At 37.3% G+C, this 23,998-nt stretch overlaps 1 protein-coding gene across 1 annotated transcript in view; it reads right to left on the bottom strand.

Moving 5' to 3' along the window:
• SGCZ (sarcoglycan zeta) overlaps positions 1-23,998 on the bottom strand; it is a 126,962-nt gene that overhangs the window by 5,466 nt on the left and 97,498 nt on the right. The window contains exons 4-6 of the mRNA XM_044680993.1: positions 23,764-23,886; positions 11,722-11,794; positions 2,705-2,828 (exon numbers count right to left, since the gene is read on the bottom strand). Coding sequence (XP_044536928.1) covers positions 2,705-2,828; positions 11,722-11,794; positions 23,764-23,886 — 320 coding nt within the window. The remainder of the gene's footprint in view (positions 1-2,704; positions 2,829-11,721; positions 11,795-23,763; positions 23,887-23,998) is intronic.

The following is a 23,998-nucleotide window of genomic DNA, read 5'->3' as shown; positions in this document are numbered from 1 at the left end:
TGAACGCCATGTGTGTTTGAGACGGTGATAGAGTAGGGAAGGGTTGAGAGAGGAAGTACTTCTTGGGATGCTTTATTCTGCCTCCTGTCTGTATTCTGGAGTGTCTTTCTCATATCTTTCCATATCTACATTTGACATTAGTCAGGACTGTATTAGAATATCAGGCTAAATTTGAATCTCCATATCTAAATTGAATGAGCAACAACTAGATACATTATAGAGAAGAATGAAATGAATGAGCCTTCCTGCAATGCTCTATGCCTGTGTTGGCATGGGAAAGGGGCTCCTTTCTCCTCCATAGTGCCTGTGGACATTTTCCCCATGTCCTGCCGTTCTGCTCAGCAGTTGAATGAGAGCATTTCTTCCCTCCTCTTTCTGGGGTAATGCAGGGGGCTCACAGGCAACTTGAAAGTGCAGTTCGGGCACACAATTTCAAAAACATTGGCCAGCACTGCTCTATGTTATTGAGATCCTTCTACTCTATTTAAAAGTCAGATCTTCTAATATCATTGCTCCAGTCCCATTTTTCCCTCTTGTCCACAATCATCTCATTGTACCACTTCAGTCTTTAATCTCTCCCTATTTACTGGATTTTTCCTGATGCCTACAAACACACTAATTTTCCCTTTTCTAAAAAACTAAAACTAAAAGACTTTACTTGACATTCCTCTCTCAAGGATCTTCTTCTTTTTTTTTTTTTTTTAAAGATTTTTTTTTTATTTTAAACCCTTAACTTCTGTGTATTGACTTATAGGTGGAAGAGTGGTAAGGGTAGGCAATGGGAGTCAAGTGACTTGCCCAGGGTCACACAACTGGGAAGTGTCTGAGGCCGGATTTGAACCTAGGAACTCCCATCTCTAGGCCTGACTCTCAATCCACTGAGCTACCCAGCTGCCTCCTCAAGGATCTTCTTTTATCTACTCCTTAGTGACCTTAGATGAATCATCAGAATCATCATCTATTTTACACCCTCAAACTGGGAGTCTACTTCATAGCTCTATACTAGGTCCTCCTAATTTCTTCTTTTTAGTGATCTTATCAATTTCCATGGTTTCCTCACCTCTGTATAGAATGCTCATAGTTCTCTATATTCATCCCTACTGTATATTATTAATTTAATTTTCATATCGCCAAATGCTTTTTTGGACATATCAAATTGGACTTTTTGTAGGCATTTCAAACTCAATGTGTTGGGGGAAAATGCCTTATTTTTTTCCCCCAGAACCCATTTCTCTTCTGAACTTTGCTGTTTCTGTTTGGGCTCCCCGGTCCTGTCCTTCTGTGTCCACAACATTGCTGTCACGCTAGAGGCTTCTTTGTCTAACACCCACTATGGCAATTCAGTTGTTGCATCTTTTTCTCCCTAACTTCACATCAGTTATTAAATCCATCCTCTTATTCCTCTACTCAGGCATTACTTTGGTATTGCTTATCCTCTCTTTTCCTGGTCTTTTTGGTAACATCTCTGAAGAAGAGAAGACTAAAGGGAGGGAAAGAGAAGACTAAAGGGAGGGAAAGAGTGAAAAGAGAGTTATATTTGACAATGGAACTATTGGTACTGTCCTAAAGTGAAAGGGCTCCTCTTAGGGGAAGGGGAGGGAGAAAGAAAGAGAGACACAAGAAGAGAGAGAGGGAGAGGGAAGAAAGAGAGAGAGAAAGAGAGATACCTAGAGAGATAAAGAGAGAGAGAGATAGAGAGACAGAGAAAGACAGATAGAGAGAAAGAGAGAGAGAGGTTTTTAGATATGTATATCTAGGGATAAAAGTTAGCTAGGTGGCTCAGTGGATAGAGTGCTATGCCTGGAGTCAGGAAGACCTGAGTTAAAAATCTAGTCTCAGATACTTACTAGCTATGTAACCCTGGGCAAGTCACTCAACCCCTTTGCCTTACTCCACTGGAGAAGTAAATGGTAAATCATTCCATTATGGTCCACAGAGTCACAAAAAATCAGATATGACTGAATAACAACAAAAGATATTTATTCAGAGCTTCCTCCCCTTTATCTTTTCCCATACTGTAGCCTAATCATTTGGTCACACTCAAAATGAAACAGAAATCAAATTATATTTATCTGGAGGTAAGAACAATATTATAAAAGCATAGAAAGTAAATAAAGAAGACTTAAATGAATGTGATACTAGTTCACCAGGCAATGGTGGGACAAAGGAGACAGAGGAAGGGAAAAGAGAAATTCATCTGGTCCCAGAGGAGCAGCCAATTCTGCCACTCAGGTCAATTATTAAATGGATCAGTGAGTTACATAAGGTCACAACTGCTCATGATGACATTCAGTCTGGGGTGGTCACATGCTTCTCTTGTATTCAGCTGGCCAGTGTCACTGGTGCCCCTCTGTATACTCTGAGACCCTCTTCTCCAAAGGGCTCAAAATTTTCCTAATTTGTCCCATCCAACTTGACTTCTACTTCTTATGATCAAATGATCAATCCTTGCTTCCAGTTGAAAATAAAAAAAAACCTACACTTTCCTTCAGTCCTAGTGATAATAAGAGGCCATACTCAGTTTCTTCATCTGTAAAATGGAGATGTTCATAGCACTGACCACACAGGACTTTTATGAGGACTTGTACACATATATATTTTGGGGTAACCCCCCAAAAAAGTATGGGCAGAGTTTTCCAAGTGGCACCAGGTTTTCTATGATAGAGTGTTGATAAGAATGTTTCATTGCCCTGTCCTTACTCACCTCCCCCTCTGTGGATTGTAAATGAAGTTCTTTCCTGCAGGTGGCCTTGAAGTCTCCTGCAGCTGCACTCACTTGGACCCCTCTGGGTGCTTCCATTATCAAAGATCTAGTTGGAGATTCAAGTCTAAGAAATTAAAAACAAAACAATCATTAATCAACAAGCATAAGGTGAATGAGAGGCACCCCTGGTGCAGTGGGAAAGGAGACAGACCTGTAGCCAAGAAAGAACTGGGTTGCAATCCTGCATTCAACATTGACTAGGTGGGGTTACCCTTGGGAAGTCACTTATCCTCCTCAACTTCAATTCCCTCATCTGCCAAATAGGAATATGATAGACACCTTTCTCTACCTCACAGAGTTGTGTGTGTGGGGGTCACATGTTTAATATGTTATCTAGATGTCAGCTATTATAATAAATGAGAAAGCTATGAGAAATTAAAAAGAATTTATTCTCTGATGGAACTGGAAATAAAATAAATATCTGTTCTTCTAATGAGAAAAGGGGAAATTTTGGCACAAATGTTTTATTATCGGTAGCTGCTTTCAAAACTCTTCATTGATTATTGTCAATTCTCTGGCTTTCATTCCCCATTTTAGGCAACAATTTCCTCTTTATTTCCATTCATTTTTCCATTCTGAAAATAGGTCAGGGGATATTTATTTCATTCAGTGGTTTATGTGTTATCTGTATGTAGGTCAGAAATGAATTATCTCATACTTTCCTGTGTGTATCCCCCAACACAGAATCTTTTCTTTAAAAACAGTAGACTTAGATTTCATGAAAGTCATTAATATTTGAAAATTACTCGCATGCAGTCAAAAATTGGTGAACTTGCAGATTTTTTCAGAGTTCTCATGTACCCTTCTAGAAACTGTAGCCTAGCTCTTCCCACGAATGCTGGGGTCTCAGAGAAGATCTAAATTTGGAACTTCAAGGATGATGGACAATTAGTTCTCTCATGAAAGATGAAAAAGACTGTGATTATTAAGTTCAGTATTATGTTCAGTAGAGGCTGGTTTGAAAATGTCTTCAAATATATTAGTGAAAAATTTGAAAGAAAGAAAGCATAGAGACTGGAAGAAGGAAAGGGGAAAGGAGAAAGAAAAGAGAAAATATATGAAGAAGAAATCAACATTCTCTCTTCTTCTAGCATATATCTCTTTCCCTTCCATTGTAATCCTGGATCACTGAAGATGACACTTGGTCCCTGAACATGGTACCTTTGCTGCTAAAATATTAGTGCACAGGTCCATCGATTTCCTCTGCCTGGCACTTCTATGACCAAACCTGCAATATCTTGAGTTTTGTCTGGTAGACAATAACACCATCACCAATTGGCTCTTCAGAGCCCTGTTCCTTCTTGGCATCCAGAAAGATCTTAAAGACTCAAAGGGAAAGAAGTAAAGAAACATGACGCAGGAAATCACTTCATTTCCTTTCATAGTTTACCAACCAAAGAGATTGAGTATTTTGTTGATTCCATATCTGGGCATCCCCAAGAAGCTGAAACTGGACTGACATTGTTCACTCTTATTTTTCATTGGGTTATCTCCTTAGGCACCCCAAAACTGTGTCTGGGAACTACTGAAATGTTCCCCAGGTGTTAATTACTCCTAGAATTAAGCGTAATTACCTGTTTGTGGATGATCTTATAATTCACGCAGCATTTAATTTAGACCTGCCAGACCTAATTGAAATGAATATTTAATTAGAATGTGTTGCTAGTTGAAAATGGTGTGTATATTTTATAATTCTAGGAAAAGCAATTCAGTGACTAGAAGCAAGAACAAGTGCCAATTCCTTTATTTAATGGATGGCTACAATTTGGTCAGACATCAAATAGGTTGCAGCTGGGCTTTGATATGAGTGAAAGGGTCTTGCTGAATTCATATGTCATAAGAGGATTTGACAAAATTTTTGCAAACTCATCACTGAGATATTTAAAAAATGTGCTAGAAATTCCTAGATATTTCTGTTACTTCACATTTATCACTCAGGCAAAAAACAGTCATCAAGCAATTTTCCATTGCCTCACCTGAAAAAGTAGAGAGCAGAGACATTGAGTGCAGAACAAAGCACTCATACATCCCAATGCTTTATTTTTCTCTATTTCGCTGATCTATGATTTCATCATCATGGTCTTCATCAAGATGGTTAAGACCATGGCCCTCTCTGACTTGTCAACCTGTGTACATCCTTCTGGCAAACCATTGAACTATGGGGATTGATTTATATCTAGGTCTGGTATGTTCTTTAGGTTCTTCTGGGCATTTCATTGGTGAAGCACCCTGGATTTCCATCACTTCTCCTCCATTCATCATGTTGCTTCTTGTTGACATCTTCTTGCTGGGAAGTCATTATGGGTAATGGGTAATGGCCTAGTGATTGTCACTAACTGCCTCTGATCATCTTTTGAAGATTTGTCTCTAGTAGTGAGCCTTTTGAGATCATAGTGCTCTGTGACTATACCAGACCACTGAGAGAATATTATTATGAAAAGATCAGCTTGGGAAGTAGGGAGCACTTGGAGATGGCTAAAGGGGCTGTGCTATGTCTAGACTATGAACTAGTTTACTCCTTTTCATTTTTCAGAGTATCTTACTATCTCACAGTTGAAAGGGGATGAATTTAGGGACTGTTTGGGTAGGGAGGCAACAGGCACACAGATAAAGCAAATGTAAACTTGTTCATCTCTAAGATAATACAGTATAATGTAGAACCAGGTTTAGTAGAAGCCTCATTTAGGATCTCGGTTTGGTACTAAAAATTCCCTCTAAGCTCAATGGCTAGCTGCAGTCATGCTAAAGATGAGTAGACCTAGGGTCAATTCCCCATTCAGCTTGGTTTTTTTCTGGGCTTACTTTGCCTTAGGGCTTTCCCTCTCAATATTCAGGAGATAATCACATTCAGATATTGTACCTCCGGTTCCTTCTCGCCATGGATAGGCAACAGAACAGATTCCTTTTTCTTTTACTCTCTCTAAAACCTCCTTCTCTGCAGGAAGGAGGGGAAACAAGATGTGAATAGTTTGGACCATTAGCAGAGAGCTATTCCCCTGCTCTAAACGGATAGGAGGGTGTTGGGTCTTGGGTTTCATCTCATTAGCTATAAAATGTACTACTTTGGCTACTTGTGTTGATGATATAGACTGCTAAACCTTTTTATTCATGTATGTAGAATGACTTTTTACTCCTGGGAGTCCTGGAAACACAGAACATCATCACCCTGACTGCCCTCCCCATCAACCTCACTATTTTGAGTGGTTGACAGAATGGACCTCCACACCTTTGTGCCTCTCCCTATGGTCCTCATTCAGCCCTAAGCTCAATATCATGGGTATTTGAAAACTCTGGGTAAATAACATCTTTCAGTTGCTATAGTTACATTCTAAGTCCTAAGTCTCCATGGCAATGCCTTCCAGAGAGTGAATTGAAACTTAATAAATATAAAAGACAAATGCAAAAAATGCAAAGTGATATCCCTCTCAAATCTTGCCCTATGTAACTCTCAATCCACTCTTTGGCCAACTAACATTATTCTCCAATCTTTTTTTCATTCATGAAGAAGCATTTCTTTTTGCCAGGAATTAGTTCTTTACATGCACCATTGGTTCCATTCACTCTCATCTCCTTGAGTATATTTGTCCTCCAATTAGACCTTCTTTCGTTAATCTCTTTAAGACTACAAACAGGTGTGAGTATTCATAATTGGGGAATAACCCCCATGCCCTTGAACTATTGGACATAACTAACTCTATTTCTTCTGGTGAGTTGGAAAAAGATGAGAATTACCATTTGCCCCATTACTGCCTCCTAATACCCTCTCGAGCTTATCATCTTCCCTGTGTATATGTCTTGTAGCATCTTGTCACTGGTGATCTAAGGACCCCTGATCTTGCCATCTGTTCCCCACCCTAAAATACAGTATAAGTTTCTTGAGAGCAGAAAATGTTTCTCTTTTTCTGTTTATGTGAAAAAGCATTTGGCATGGTGATTGACACATTATTGAATGCTATTTTAATTTATTCCCTATATCATTGACCCTTTTGACCATCTTCTTCCTGTTTTTTTAAAAATTCTAGCTCCTGTTTTAACACCCTCTACTATAATAAATTCAAAATGGATATACATCTTGAATATTCAAGGTTACAGTACCAAACAGCTGGAAAAGAAATAGACCTAGTACTTTTCACAGCTTTTCCTAGAGGGAAAGCTCTTAACTAGTCAAGAGATTGAGACTATCACAACAGTTAATTCTGATGAAATAAATTTAAATGGTACTTATATGAACTAAATAAATATGATATTGGTGAGAAAGAAACTTTTCAAATGGAAAAAATTCTTGCATCAGGTGTCTCTGATAAGGGTCTGATATGCTAAATGTACAAAAAATTAATACAGATATATTAGAAAAAGGATCATTCTAAAATGGGCATTATTTGCATGAAAGATTCCAATCACCAATATAGAAGGATTAAGTAGGGTCAGTTTGCTGGCCTGGGGTCTTTCCCATGGCATCAGACTCAGGCTTTGGCTCCTTGATTGGGGAAATGTGCTGTGAAGGGATGTTATAGAAAGCCTGATATTGGTCTTCAGTGACTAACAATGCTTCAAAGATCCACGGGAGAGGAGAGGTCTCCTCTTACTTTGGGACTCTTTTAGCACTTTCTCTCCTTTACATGTCATAGTCACAAGGCATCAAGAAAGGAAAGTAAGACTGGAACTTGAGTTCCCGGCTGCATTTTTCTTTCTCTGTTGTCTTTCCTTAGCACATGATAGTGACTAGCAATCTTGATAATTGCTATTTCTAACTTTGGTGTTTACCTCTGCTGTTGGGAGTTCCTAAATTCATTTATGAGCCATTGGTCAATCAGAGGGAGGGAGTTTGCTGTTAACAGTATTTTCTCACAGGGAAGACCTCCCAATCCCTTTTCATTTTACTGTCTTTTTTCTGTTGATAATTTTCTATTTATTCTGTGAGTTCTTCAAGGACAGACATTGCTTTTGGGGGGGAGGCCTTTCTTTGTATCCCTAGCATTTAGCATGGAGCCTGGCATGTAGTTACTGCTTAATAAATGTTTATTTAACTGACTGACCACTGGGATCATTCTATAACTGAAGGGAAAACCATAGATCGTTAGAGTGCATGATCATTAATTTTATTTAAGGGTGAACTATAATTGAATACCCACTGACAAAGGTTATTTTAATTTGATGTCCCTCTTTTTGTGAGCAGAAAGGTCTTAATACAGGTTTATTATTAAGCCTCATGGTTTCAGTTCTGGTTCATTTCTGAGTGGTAAATACTCATGATAGTCAATTGACTCTTGCCAGTAGGTTTGGGCTGGCTTCTACACTCTGTTGCTAGGTTCCTTACACTCAATCTGTCCAGAAAAAGGACTCATATCCTCTTCTTCCCCACCTCTTTTCATCCCTTCCCCATTTTTTTGAGTGCACTCCTATACTTTCTTGGCCTCACAACTTTTCTTCTTTTTGAACTTTCACTCTCCCTTGTCTCTAACTTTCAACCAATAGCCAATAGCCAAGCTTTAATGATTCTACTTCCATATTCTCTCTCCTATAGCTCCTTCTCTCCACTCTTACATCCACCCCTCCAATTAAAGCCATTATCCCTATTGACCCTGATTATTACACAAAGTCTCCTCTTTCAAGCCTCTTCCATCTATTTCTCGGACAGTTTCCAAATTGATATTCTTCAAAGTGCAATTCCAATTCTACTGCTCTCTTGCTCTAAAAGCTTCAGTGGCCTCCACCTGACTTTAGGATTAAATCCAAACTCCTCTGTTTGGATGTTAAAGTATTTCACAATCTAGCTCCAATTTTACCTTTCTGATGCATCTTATTTCCTTCCATTTCCCTCCTTTTTTAAATTAAATTTTATTTTTTTTAATTATACATATTTGACAATTGTTTACTGACATTTTGTAATTCAGATTCTCTCTCTCCCTCTCTCAGATGGTGTATAGTCTGATATAGGTTTTATCAGTGCTTTTATGTTCTGTTATGACTGAAAATATATATCACATGTACAATAAAAAAAAACTCCTGGAGAAGGGTGGCTAAAGTGGCTCATTGGTTTGAAAGCCAGATCTAGAGATGGGAAGTTCTAGATAGATATCTGGTTGATACCTGACACTTCCTAGTTATGTGACCCTGGGTAAGTCATTTAACTCCCATTGTCAAACCCTTACTGCTCTTCTGCCCTGGAACTGATTCTAAGATGGAAGGTAAAGATTTTTAAAAAATCCTGAAGTAAATAAAGTGAAGGATGGTATGCTTTGGTATGCAATTGAATTCCAACACTTCCTTTCTTTGGCTGTGGATAGATTTTTTTTTTTATCATGAGTCCCTTGGGGTTATCTTGGAACTTTGTTTTGCTGATAATAGTTTAGTTCTTTACAGTTGATCATCGCATAATATTTCTATTACTGTATACAGTGTTCTCCTGGTTCTGCTCAGTTCACTTCCTATCATTTTATGTGTCTTTCCAGGTTTTTTCCAAACTCATCTTGGTCATCATTTCTTATGGTGCAATAGTCTTCCATTACAGCCATATACTACAAGTTTTTTGGCATTTACCCAAGTGACAGACAACCCTTCAGTTTCCAATTCTTTGCCACTACAAAAAGAGTTGCTAAAACTATTTTTGTACAAGCAGGTCCTTTCCCCCTATCTCTGATCTCTCTGAGATACAGACCCAGGGGTGGTATTGCTGGGTATATGCATAATTTGATGGCTATTTGAGTATCGTTTCAGATTACTCTCCAGAATAGTTATATCAGTTCACAGTTCCACCAACAGTTCATTAGTGTCCTAATTTTCCTACACTCCCTCCACTATTTATTATTTTCTTTTTTGGTCATATTTGTCACTGATAGGTGAGAGTTGTTTTAATTTGCATTTCTCTAATCAGTAGTGATTTGGAACGTTTCCTCATATGACTATAGATAGTTTTAATTTCTTCCCCGAGAACTGTCTGTTCATATCCTTTGACATTTATCAACTGGGGAATGTTTTATATTCTAATAAATTTGGCTCAGTTCTCTACCTATTTGAGGAATGAGGCCTTTGCCAGAGATGCTTGATATAAAAGTTTTTTTTTTTTTTCAATTTGTTGTTTCCCTTTTAAACTTGCTTGAATTGGTTTTGTTTGTATAGAAACTTTTTAATTTAATGTAATCAAAGTTATCCATTTCATTTTTTGTAATGTTCTCTGTCTTGTTTGGTCATGAATTCTTCCCTTATCCATAAGTCTGACAGATAAACTTTTCCATGATATCCCTATATTTATTTATGGTATTCCTTTTCTTTCTAAATCAAGTATCCATCTTGAACTTATCTTGGTGTATGGTATGAGATGTTGATCTATGCCTACTTTCTGTTATATTGTTGTACAGTTTTCCCAGAAATTTTTTGTCAAATAACGAGTTCTTCACCTAGTAGCTTGGGTAAGTAGACTTCTTTTCTTCTGCTTCATAGATTCCCGTACTTCCTCTGCTGGCACAAAGGAGGCTTTTCCTCATTTCCTTCCTCACTAGCACTCTTTTTCACTCTATATATGCACTATCTTTCTCTAGGAAAATATAAGCTCCTTGAGGGCAGGGACTGCAACCCTTTATTATCCACTGCCTATTCTAATCTGGGAAAAATTCATGTACAATTTAAAAATACAGAAACAACCCAAACCAACTAAAACCCTGAAACCTAATTGTATCTGTAGTGCCTTTAAAATCCTGAGTTTTCATGAATATGGACAGCCTCAGGTGAAAAACACCCTCTCTCACAGCAGATTAGCATCTGCAGGAATTTAGGGTTGTATGAGGGATGCCTAGGAAACAAATGATGAAGTGACTTGCCCAGGGTCACACAGATACTGTGTATCAAAGGCAGGATTTGAACCTAGAACTTCCTGACTTGGAGGCCACTTTCTTTCCACTAAATCCTCATGGTTTCTCTGAGCAATAAACATGGCCAGTCCCTCATCCGGTGCCTAGAACACACTTCTTAAATGCTTGTTAAATTGAAATGGCATAAATGGTAGTGATGTTTCTGATAGATGGTGTGGCCCTCTCCATGCTCCTCTTTATCAGTGACACATTGTGGATGTCATCAGATCCCAGAAAAGGAAGGCCATTGTTGATGAAATTTACTCTAAAGAGAGGAAGCTATCAATTCTTACAGGCAATAACAGATGGATCAAAAAACGTACCTGGGCCAGACTGATGTGTCAACTGATGGGCAACTCATTGAATTAGCTGATCAGTGTGTGCCTTCCGCCATTCACTGGGTATGGGCCAGGCAGAAGGCCCACACTTGGCTTAAAGGAAAAGATCAGGATGCATGGTATTTGGAAAATTAAATGACTCAAGGAGTTAGGTTGTGGAAGGGAATGTGGGACTATTGGGATCCCCATTTGGCCAACTGTAATGGTCTTGAGGATGTCAATGATGAATATTGGGCAGAAAAGTAAAAGGACTGTTTTATTCATCTTTCTTTACATGGACCTCATCATAGAAAATACCAGTCTCAACAAAGAAGCAACTATGCCCTGTCCAGGGTTCAAGATCACTTTTAAATTTCCAGATGGTTTCCCATTGAGACTTTTGATTTTGAGATGATGAATGGCTCTCTGCAATATCATGCTAAGGCCAAATATTGTTCACTGTACAAGATCTATACCTAAGAGTTGCTTTAATCCAGCTGTCTTCTCCCCTTCGCCATATTCCTCCATCCTGCAACCTTCTTTGCTTGGATTATGAAGAAACACTAGAAAAAAATAAATAGCACACAACAAAAGAAAAGGAAAAGAAAGCTCAAAAATGTTAAAATTTAACAAAATAGTTGGGAATGAGTGCTTTGTGCACACCTCCATGCTCCCTTTCGAAGATTGTTCCTTGGTTCCTGGGAGCATAGATTGTGTTTTATGTAGCAGCACCTCACGTTTTAAAAATGTTCAGGGAAAAGAAATCTCTAATCATGCTAGAACCAGCACTTACTTGAGGTCTTGTGAGGGTTCTGCTCTGATATGAGGTGTTTCCACAGAGTGTCCAAATACTGCTCCTTCTGTGCCTACAAGAATCAAGTAACAGGAAAGGATTTTTGTTTTCTGAACATTGTCATTGAAAGCAAAATGTTATTACTTATAAACCAAATTTCTTAGAACATATGTATAAAATCTGAATCTTCCAAGGAGCCTTATTTTAAAAATCACTACCACAAGAAAAGAAAGCAAAAATATAGGAAGAGAAGAGAAGGAAGAAGAGGAGCAGAAGAAGTAAAGAAAGGAAATAAATCTTTATTAAGTGTGCCAGGCACTGTGTTAAGTCCTTTATAAATATTGCCTCATCTGAATATCACATTAATCATGGAAGGTAGGTGCTATTATCTTCATTTTATACTTGAGGAAACTGAGACAGACATGTTAAGTGACTTGCCCAAGGATCACATAGCTAGAAAGTTTCTGAAGTCAAATTTGAACTCAGGACTTCCTGACTGATGTCTAGCTTTCTATCCATTGATCCACCTAGCTGTCTCTTAGAGTCAGGAGGAGATAAAATAAGAAGAAGAAGAGGAGGAAGAGAAAAAAGAGAATGACATAGAGGTGTTATAGCACAGAATAGGCAAAGAGAAAGCCAGATTTCTAGGAACTGATATTTTTATTGCAATATCCTTTGCCTTTAAAATCATGTCTATAAATTCAGATTTGTGAAGTATTTTCACCTGTAGGTCCACTGTGGTTAATAGGGAATCTACTATCTCATCCTATATTATCACCAATAGAGAAAATTGACTTGTATGTTCTTTTAGGAATGAAGAACAAAGATAGACAATCTCACCCAATGCCTTTTAGTCTTGACAAGTGAAGCTGTAAGCTAATATATATCTTCTTGATGTTAATCAGGAGGTAGATGATGGCTTGGATGCTCCCCAGTATAGTTGATGGGGAAATGAAAGGAATATACTCATTTCAAATAAAATATTATTTATCACCACCACTGAGAAGAAGCAAAGGATTGAAAATAAATAAAAAAAACCCAAGTTTAGATTTTCCTTGAACGTTCACTCTGAAAATATTTGGGGATACAAGCTAGGTGAAAGGGTGATGGTGGTACTTGAAATAAATGCTAGTAGTTACAGTGTTAATTGGTGAAGTCATTAGAATTAAGGATATTTAGTGTGTTTCAGACTCTACTTCCTGGTGGGATTTGGGCACAGTTTGCTGATTTAAAAAAAAAATGAATTCATGGAATTGAAATGCTCTTGTACAAACAAAATTAATGTATCTAGAATAAAAAGGGAAGTGGTTGAATGGGAAAAGATGGTATCAAAGATGCAACTTATTTTTACTAAGCAGGAAATGGAAAGAGGCCAGAAACAGATCCCCAATATGGCTCATGTGTAATATATAGCACCCATATATGTACACATGCTCATATATAAACATATGTGTACATATGGCTGTGAATGAAGTTTTCAAAAGAATTGCAAACTATTCAGAACCATATGAAAGAATGCTCCAAATTACTAATAATATGAGAAATGAAGATCAAAAGAACTCTGAGATTTTACCTTACACTCAGCAAATTATCAAAGATGAGAACATATGAGAATAGTCAGTGTCAGAGGGATTATGGAAAGATAGGCACACTAGTATATTGTTGATGGAAGTGTGAATCAGTAGAATCATTTTGGAAAGCAACTTGGAATTATTCAAATAAAGTGACTTAAGTGTCACTTTGGAACAGATTCCACTCTTATACTTATACCCTAAAATCTCTATATACACCCATGTATTTATAGCAGCACTTTTTTGTGATAGCAAAGAATTAGAAATAAAGTTGATGTCCATCAGTTAGGGGATATTCAACAAATTGTGGCACATGAATATAATGGGATATTACTGTGCCATAAGAAATAATTAATGTGAAGAATATATTAAAGTATGGAAAGATCTATATAAATTGATTCAGAGTAAAGTAAGTACATAGTAATTACATAAATTGGAGAGAACAGCTATCAAAAATAGCTAAAGTAAATGCTACAAAGTTACAAAGAATTAGCACAATACCAAAGAAGAACTATAAGAACATACTCTCACTGAGTCCCTTTGTAGAGGGAAGAGGTCCATGAGTGAGCACATTTCACATATTTATAGATTTTTTTGATGTATTCATTTTTTCCTCTTAACCCTTCCTCTCTTTTTTTTTGTCTTTAAAAGTATTCTTTGTTATATGGGATGGCTCTCTAAGCAGGGGAAGGGAAGGGATAATGGAGCAAATCATGGTGATGTAAACAACAGAAAATCCATAAAAACATATTTAAAATTTTTCTCTTGAATATTCTCTTTAAGACCATTAACCCAAATCAGCTTAATTCTATTTTGTGGATAGAGGCATCTTTATCAAAGTTGTTGGTTAGCAATAATTTATTCTACTAAATGCTTAGACTCCATGATGAAATTTGAAGCCCAACTTTTTTTCTTGTTTTCTTAATGAAACACTATAGAACTTTAGGGAGAATTAAGATAAAAAATGGGAACTTCTTAATGGAAAAAATGACAGATTTTTTCCATTGCAGATTTAATCTGTCAAAATTGTCATTTAAATCCAAGTTATGGGGCTTTTACTTTTTTCTTGAGATCCTTCTGCCTCCAAGTTAATTAATTAATGCTGAATACAAAAATAGTTTGAGAAAGTAAGATGAGAACACGCTTGATGAGCAAATGGACCATGAATTCAATTATTTTCTTGAAGGCAAACTACTTGCAAAAATGGATAATTGTCATTAGTGTATAAAATGGGACAACAATTATAGAGCAGGGTTGGGAAAAGGGCTCAGCCAAATCTTGATGATGCCTTTTGATGAAAATTTTAATGCATCTTTTATTTTAGCAACATAATTTATTGAATCAGATTTAGAGGTGATAGACATGAGACAAAAAGCCTACTTGCTTATCTTTTACTTTGGTTTGTCATTAAGCATCAAAGAAAATGATTTGAGATTGATTTAGCATGGCCAGGGTCAATGAAGTGATGGGGAGGAGGGAAAGGGTTTCACCTTTACTTGGTACTTTGCTTGCCTCTGCAAATGGAGGGGAAGGTTCCTCCATGGGTTATGCTTGTAGGCAACAGAGAAGGAGAGACTGTAGAGAAGAAAAGACCAAAATGAGAATGATAGGAAGGGAAATCTGTTGTAAACAGGGGGAAGAGTTAAGATTAAGAGTACATGAAGAGATTGGCTTTGGTAAGGAGAAAGGCTACATCATCAGAGACTAGATTGGAGCAGGAGCTTGTGGATATGGTGTTTTAGTAACTGAGGAGAAAGGGAAAAGAGGGCTTTAAAGGAACCCCATCATGGAATCATATGACAAATGTTTTTTTTTGAAATCCAGAGATACCACAGGAAATATTGGCCACATTCATTCATTCTACTGTTCAGAGAAATTGAGAAAAGCCTTCTCTCACTTTATAGGTTGAGTAGATGCCCATTTAATGATGAAGAGGGGAGGAATAGTGACACCCAAGACTGTGGTTAAGGCTGGGCTACTGAAGATGCTTAGAGAGATGGTATACAACCCTGTGTTGGAATGATCCATCACTGGTCTTGATTCATAACACATTCCACCACTGTTCATGGAGCTGATATAAATAAATCCTGCTTGTTGTGGAAGGCAGCTATTTCTCTACAAAGACAGATTTGACTCTTAAAAAGTTCAGTATTGATTGCTTGAGCCAAACCTTCTCATGTATGAGCCAAGGAATTAAGGCAAGGAAGCCACACCAAAAATGTAGAGGTTGAGGAAGGAGTTTACACATAATCTACATTGCAACCCTGAGGGACTGGAGACTGCCCTCTAAAGATAGGAGAGGATATGAGATGGGGAGAAATGAATGGGAAAGAAAATGTTTGGGAAAGGTAACTTTTGGGAGAAAATAATGAGTTCCATTTTGGATACATTGAGTTTAAGATGTCTACTGGAAATGCAATTTGAGATATCTGAATGGCACTTAGAGATGTGAGATTGGAGGTCAGCAGAGAGATTGTACCAGGATATGTAGATGTGAGAATCATCAGCCTAGAAATAATAATTCAATCCTTGGGAGCTGATGAAATCACCAAATGAAGCAGTATAAAAGAGAGAAAAGAAGGTACTAAAATTATGAGGGAAGAATTATGAGAGAAGATGAGACTTAAGGCAGTAATGGAGGTGTGGTCAGAGTGGAAAAGGAAGAGAATTCAAGGTATGGGGGTCAGCCAGAGAGAATGTCTAGTGAAAGATGCTGTTTGTGGAAAAGCCAGAAAGAAGTCTAGAAAGGTAGAAGGGTGAGAGGTTATTAAGAGCTTTGAATGCCAAAAAAGGGCATTTTGTATTTGATTTTGGAGGAGTAGACAGCAATTAGGGTTTATTGATTGTGTGAGGGAGTAGTATAATTTGGGCTGGGAGATTTACTAGACTGAATGGAGGAGAGGCCCACCAACAGCTATTGCAAAAATCAGGCATGAAGTGATGATGACCTGTACCAGTGTGGCAGTTATGTCAGGGAAGAGAAGGGAGCATACTTAAGAGATGTTACAAAAATGAAATCCAAAGGCCTAGATAACAGCTTGGTTTATAGCCTGAAGGAATGAGAAGATGCTGTTGCCCCTTACAATAATAGAGGAAGTAAGAATGAGATGGGGGAGGGCTTTGGTTGTAGATTATGAGTTCAGTTTTGGATGTGCTGAGTTTAAGATGCCTAATTTGGGATGTCTGAAAGGTTATGGCAAAGAGGAGATTTGGAGTTCAGTGGAAAGTTTGGGGCAGGATATGTGGATGTGAGAAACCTTAATCTGGAAATGGTGATTAAATTATCAGAAACTTGTCATTCAGTAGAAATATCTAGAATCAAAACCCAGAGGTCCTGGGTTCAAATCTCAGCTATAGTGCTTACTACCTGTGTGACCTTGATCTAGTGTAGCTTTTGGTATCCTTTTCATCTTTATATACCATAAAAATGAAAGCAAAAATGTTAAGACAATACAAGGAGTTTAGCAATTCAAAGAACAAAATGATCAAATAAAAATAAATCAATAATTTTACTATTTATAGAGCCTTGAAAAGCAATGAAATCAGAGGGGAGAGAGAGAGAGAATCTTCAATCAGCTACATGGTCATAAGAAGTCCAACATAATGTAAACACAAGTTGGAACCAACAGAATGTTTGTCTGACATTAATATAATGACAGATGGATTAGTGACACAAAGGGAGAAAAGAAGTCTAGTTTCTCTGCAAAATTTTTAAGCAGAAGATCCAGAGAAGATCTCTAATTATTGGCTTAAACATTTTATAGTGCCACATAAATCACCAGCAAGCTACTTTATGATTTCCTCTTCACTGGTACAGAGATAATGATCCATTCAGATATGGACATATTATATGGCATGGACTTCAAGCATTCAATAAAGCAATAAAAGTGTATAAGAAAAGAACAGGGTGACCAAAAGGGCATGTGGAGAATCCCAGAGCTATAAAGAATAGCTTATTGTTCATTTGTTTAACCACAAGAAAGTACCATGCTGGTTTTGTTTTTATGTGTCATTGCAAAGTTTTTCACTCATCTTTATACTCTTGACATTCATTTACTTCCAAAATATAAAAATGATCCACTATGGTGAGAAAAGTATACCATATAGTGTAATGGAAAAGTATTCTCTTTTTAGACCAGGCCACCAAAATAATAATGTCAGTAATAACTGTTGTAAAATAGTGTATTTTTTAGGTATACAGTTCAGGCTTCATCGTGGTGCTATTTAGTCTTAAATCCAAAATCACCTCTCCTAAACAGAACTAAATATGTATTCCAAGGTAAATATGGAGTTATACCAAAATATTTTGTTAGTTGATATACATGGATGATATCAGTTTTATGACTCCACCAAAAAAACCCCACATCAACTCTGTCTCCATCTTGTGAAATGTTTCTCCAATGATACCAGAATGTCATTTGAACTTAATAAGGATAAAATTCTTCATGGACAACAGGGAAAAGTAGAGACTGAGGGCTTTGATCTTGAATCCTGATAACAAATTGGAATAGACTAGAGCACTTTTGTCATGAGTGATTCCATCCTGAATTTATAAGGAATATGCACACTAACTATATTGTGAAAAATAGATAATGGAGGGCACCAGGGATGTTACAATAAATATAAATAGTTGTGGGTACACACACTGGGTTGTAGGAGAGACTGGACCAGGATGGAAAGACCAGAGTTTACTGGATTACACAGGAATGGCAGTTGGTCTTAACTGTCACCCAGCTTCCCCTAGGCCAGAGTCTAGAAACAAGCAGGCAAGGTAAAAGGGCTTAACTGGTTTAATTATGTTTAACTAAAAGGTGGGAAAGGGATTTCTATATTTAAAACCTAATGACAAAACCATAGGGCAAGGGGAAGACTTCTCTACTCTAATCTTAGTGATCTAGCAGATAGGGCCAAAGGAGCAGTAATGGAGTCTCTGGGAGGCTGCATCAGACCTGGTTCCAGCCAGGGTTTGACCAGCACAGCTATGGGCTGAGGGTGGCTTTGGGGTTTCTCACGGTTATCCACAGATGATCAGGATGCCAAAAGCTTAGGTGGTCCAAGATATCCAAGAAGAAAGAATGTGCTTGAGATGTTGTCCACCAGATCCCAAACTTCTCCTCTTCTTGGTGCTTCTCTGTAGGTCTTGTCCTCTTGCTAGATGCCATACCACACAGAATCTCAGGGAAATCAGGAAGCAGGGTGTCCTTTACTCTGAGATCTCCCAGGGCTAGCCACAGTTTGTGCCAACCCCTAGTAGAGTCCTTCTCAGGGCACAAGCACTCCTTCCTCCTCCTTCATTCCATCTTGGAATTCTCCAGCTCCAGCCTGCTAGGTACATCCTTAATACTTAATTACTAACTAATCTTCCTCACAACAATATGCATATGGAAACAACATGAGTATTTAGATTTGATACCTAGATGAGTGTGATCAGTATGGCTAGTTAACCTAGTTGTTCTAAGATTACTTGACTTGGTCAGAATTTCCAGATTTGTTTATTATGAACTACCCTGAAATGGAATGCCAATATACTGGTACAAACAACCTTGTCTACCAATTACACAAGTAAAAAAGATGTGGTCAACTTCTCCTTAAAAATGGTACATTCTGACCTAAGTTGCTATTTCTGATTATGGCAGGAAGTCCTGGTTCTGCAGTAGAGAGACTATGATAAACTCTAGCAGAGAGCTAGAAAACATTCAACAACATCCGCTCTGGTAATGAAATAAGACTTCAGAAGAAAACATACTTCCCTACATTCCGAAGGGACCAATTGCAAGTTCATCAGAGATCAGACCAGGCAGAGTCCAGCCTCCAACTATTCTCAAAGCTACTGGGTCTCTCTGCCATGTTTAACTATCTGCACCACTCAGCCTCAGCTCTCTTATTCATAACTAGTTTCTTACTCCAGTCACTAGGTCATTTAAACAGTCAATCAATAAACACTTATTAAGCACCTACATTTCTTAGTTTTGGCTGTTCATTTTCATATGATGTTACAGAAGTGAATTAAAGAACTTAGGTTGGATGAGGTGATGGCACAGTGGATAGAGCACCTGATCTCATACAGTGCATAGCTCTATGACCCTAGGCAAGTCATACCTTCATTTGCCTGGCCCTTGTCCTTCTTAGTGTTGTTACTAGGACAGAAGGTAAGGGTTAAAAAATAAAAAAAAACTTGGGTTCCTAAAATAGCTTTCCTCTAGACAAGACACTAAGCATAAAACTATTAAGAAGAAAGCTATGGCTTTGAATTTTTGTGTTTGTGAATGGTAAGAGACTTACTGGCATGCTGACAAAAGTTTAATGGAAATAACACATTTAAAGAAATGAATGACTATTGAAAATAATTCTTAGCATGAGCTTTTGGAAACACCAAATGGACCCTAACAAATTGAGAAAGTATCCTAACTAAAATCCATAAAATATTAACAAAATCCAGGGCTTATTGCCCTAAGGGATTTATGGAAAGATGAATAGTTTATCCTCAAATGAAGAAGATTGAAGTAAATTCTCAGAGCACAAGATAAACACATTTAAAACTTGCAGTAATTCTCTTGGAACAATCAGGCATCATTTCACAGAGCAACAATAAAGAATGACAATGGGTATATTCCTTTGGATTTCTCAAATGTGGCCAAAAGGCATTTACACTTGGAATGGAGCCTATGCAACTGCCAAGATCCAAGAATAGAATCAAAAAGCCTTTCATGTGTGATATCCACATGAACAATATGTTGACAAAAGATAGCTTGAATAAATAGCTAGGTCATGTGGATATGTTTATAGAAAGAGAAGCATTTATGATAATAAGTCAAGACCAATTCCTTTCCATTGAAAATTGAAAATGGCTTATCTTTAAGGAAATTGGATGCATTCAGCAATGCAGATTGTGTAAAGTAATGGTAGAAAATAGGCAACATGTCATACAAAATATGATCACCTACCAATAACCTCCTCATCTCTCACCAAGCTGCACCCCTTAGCAATTTCTTTGACTGACTTTTCCACCATGGAAGCTCATTACTGGAATATCACTCTGTATGATCTCATCAGTTTTGATATACTACTTCATGCTACCCTTTGTCTCTCTGATTAGAGGGTGGAATCATGAACTCCATTTAAGAAGGAACCTCAGTTCAAAGATTTCTTCATATTTTATCTGGATCTACTACATTTGGACTTCACCATGTCCATGAGTTGGATAAATTCTCTGTCTCTGCATCCCTATCCCCTCCTCAGCTTCTGTTTTTTGTTTCATCTTCCCCCTTTAGGCTGTGGAGTGATAAACTATTGCTTTGGTATCTTTCATAAGTAAATAGAACATTAATCATCATACTACAAATGTAGACTTCAAAATACCTTTGAGAATTCTGCAAAAAAAAAAATCATACTAGAACCAGACTATCACCATATGCAAAATTGTTCTCCACAATTGCCCAGATATGACATGGTTCCTTAAAAAATGAGAAAAAAAATGGTTTTAATAGAAGTGGGCATACCAAATGTTAATATCCTTTAACTATGTGAAACAAACATTTTTCAAGAAAAAGAAGCCAAACTGAAGAAATTAAAATCTTGTGAGATCAGGAGGAGGTATTCATCATCCTCTCTGCAACTGAAGGTAGTATTAGGGCCTCATATGAGCCTCCAGAACCTAAGCTTATGACTCATTACAATTATTGAATTATAGAAATGAGTCAGTTATTGTCCATCTGCACAATAATTTATAGAAGATATAAGAAGAGCCATTTTTGTGTAAACTTAAAAATACAAGAAGAATGAGATGTAGAGAAACAGTAACAATAAGTTATATATAATAGTAGCAACTCACATTTCTGTGGCTCTTAAATTTTTCAAATGGCTTTTTCCTTAGTATTCTCCAAAGGGGTAGGTAAATAGTGCAAGCAAGCAAGCAAGATTCCTCCAATTTTCTCTTCCTCCAAAGAAGAAGTAATAGAAAAAGGGGTGTAATGTAAAGGTCATTCATTTAGTCAGCAGACCTAGATTCAAATAAACTTTCTGCTGCCTGTTACCTCTGTAAATTGGGCATGTCACTTCACCTATATGGGTCTCATTTTTCTCCCCTAAAAAAGAGGGAGTTGTATTCCATGTCCCCTATGGTCCCTTATATATTTAATTCTGACATCCCTGTCTTTCTCCTAAAGTTATATAGTTGTACATTCATACGCTGGAGATTTGGAGAAGAGTCAAGTATCTTTTATGTTTTCTAGTCTATTGTTGGCCCTGAAAGTGACTGCTAAGTTGCATAAGGCACAGCATATCAAATTTTATAATTAACTTCAAATCTAATAACTTTCATTACCACACTTGTTGAGAACTGAAATGCCAAATAATAATTGCCTCTTGGGGAAAACAAAGTGGGGTGGTAGATATTTAACAAAGTGATCTGAGATGGTTTCATTTTTTTCCTGTACTAAGGGCTTTTAATATGTCGTAAATATGTTTTGGCATTTAAAAAGCTTTGTGTGTACATGTACGAGCATTAATTCAACAAACATTTATTAAATGGTTTATATACTAAGGGTTGGGGAAAAGAAAATAAAACCTGTCCCTGCCCTCAGGGAACTTATCTTCTAATGAAGGAAGACAACAGATAAAAGGGGAGCTAAAAAGTACATGTATGGAGGTACCCAGGTGAGAACATTAAATTCAGAGAATGAGGGGTGGTAAGTCTGGGACCATTCCCCAAAGTGAAGCTTTTGGAAAGAACTCATTAATGGGAGAAGGGCCCCACAAAAGTAGGGTCCAGAGACAGATGAGGCATGGTGGTTATGGACAGATTAGTGTCAGAAAATCTGATGCTATTATTTAAATAACATAACTTGAATGGCTGTATTGGAGAGAAATACATTTCCCTCTAAATTCTCTTAAAGGAATAAGAAGGGAACAAAATAAATGGAAATGTAGATCTTACTTTAATTTTCCATCAATCATTGATTATCTTTGAATCACTTTCTTCACTAATGCAATTTGTGTACACTGAAGACACCCCTCCACAAACAGGGATATTATCACTTAACTTCTTCCCTCCCCCCCCCCCCATATAGAATTTTGAAAATTTCAACTGCGTATAATTATTTAGGAAATTCTCATGTTAAGGAGGCACAAATTATTGAGCTATTCGTCACATACAGAATGTTCATAGTCTATGGTAAAGATATGACAATGTTAAGATGATGACGATGATGCCAATTTATAGGGTGGAGCATAGAAGGAAGGTTACTAAGACTGCTGGGAGGAAGGCTAACCAGATTCTAGACCAATATAATTAGTGTTACACAGGTAACACCCCTGTCTTTCATATCTTGGCAGCAAATCTCATTTCATCTCAAATCAAAAGCCATTAATCTTGGCAGCAAATTATCTACTTTCCCTATGTCTATAGGGAAAAAATATATACCCTGTGGATTGGAGATAGCAGAATGTGACTTTGTTGAGGTAGCATAAATAATCTTGGCTATATCTAGTGGAATGTTTCAGTATTAAAGTCTGGCCTCTAATATGGAGAACTGACATGATATAATATGGATAGAGTTAACCTCAGAGCCACAGAGACTTGTGTTGTAATTCTGACAATGTTACACTCATCAAAGGATATGGATAGGAAATTTTAAAAAGAATTATACCTATTCACAATTATAGAACAGAATGTTCCAAGTCATAAATACTAAGGGAAATACATATTAACCCAATACTGAACTTTCATCTTAGAACCATGAGAACAGATGAAAATTATTAAACTTGGAGGGCCATGCAACCTAGACTACTGCATTGTTGGTGAAGCTGTCAGTCCAACCATTCAGGAAAACAATTTGTATTCATACTATAAAAGTTACTAAACTTTGTAACTATTTGGCCAACCATACCATTACAAGGCATATGCTCCAAGGAAAGGATAGAGGAAACTTGCTTATAAGACTCCTATTTATTTTGGCATTAGGATATGCCTGAATAAACTGAAGTATATAAATTTAATGGGATATTATTACACTTGAGGAAATGACAAAATTAAAGAAATTAGGGAAATTGTGCAAATTTGCATTAATGAATTCAGAGTAAAGTCAGAAGAAACTGGAGAATTTTTGTTCTGTTTTGTTTTCACAATGTCCAGAATAATGTAAAGAAAATCAGCAATAAAAGAATTCAGAACTCTAATGCAGTGATGAGTCTAGCCTTCAGAACACATGGTAGAAGACATCACACTCCTCTTGTCAGACAGATAGTGGACAACAGGAGCAGAATGGGTCCTGTTTTGTCAGAGAAGGCCATTTTGTTCATTTGTTTTCTTAAAGATTACTTCTTTGTGACAAAGAAAGGTTCTTTTGGTGGTTGTGATGGTGGTGGTACTATGTAGAGGGAATCATTGGGAAATCACAAGGAAATATGAAAAAAATAACAGAATAAAGCATTTTGTCTCCTTTGTAGCAAATCTCCAAGGCAAATCCTATACCTGTTACTTTGAGTCGGTCAGCCCCAATGGTGATCTCTTCTTCATTGGCAGAAAACAGGACCCTGCCACCTCCACTTGCACGCACTTCAAACTTTTTACACTGAGCTTCCACAGTGTCTGCTCCTAGGAGAAATGGAGGGAAGGACAATAAAATGGGAAAAAATAACATTCTAACTACCATTCTACATCACTGCTTTAAAGTAATGCTCTAAATGACCAATGGTTACATTAGTTT

Source organism: Gracilinanus agilis, chromosome 6 (assembly GCF_016433145.1).
Source record: "Gracilinanus agilis isolate LMUSP501 chromosome 6, AgileGrace, whole genome shotgun sequence".
Classification (NCBI taxonomy): domain Eukaryota; kingdom Metazoa; phylum Chordata; class Mammalia; order Didelphimorphia; family Didelphidae; genus Gracilinanus; species Gracilinanus agilis.
Note: the sequence above shows the minus strand (reverse complement) of the source record. Positions and strands in the feature narration are given on the sequence as shown.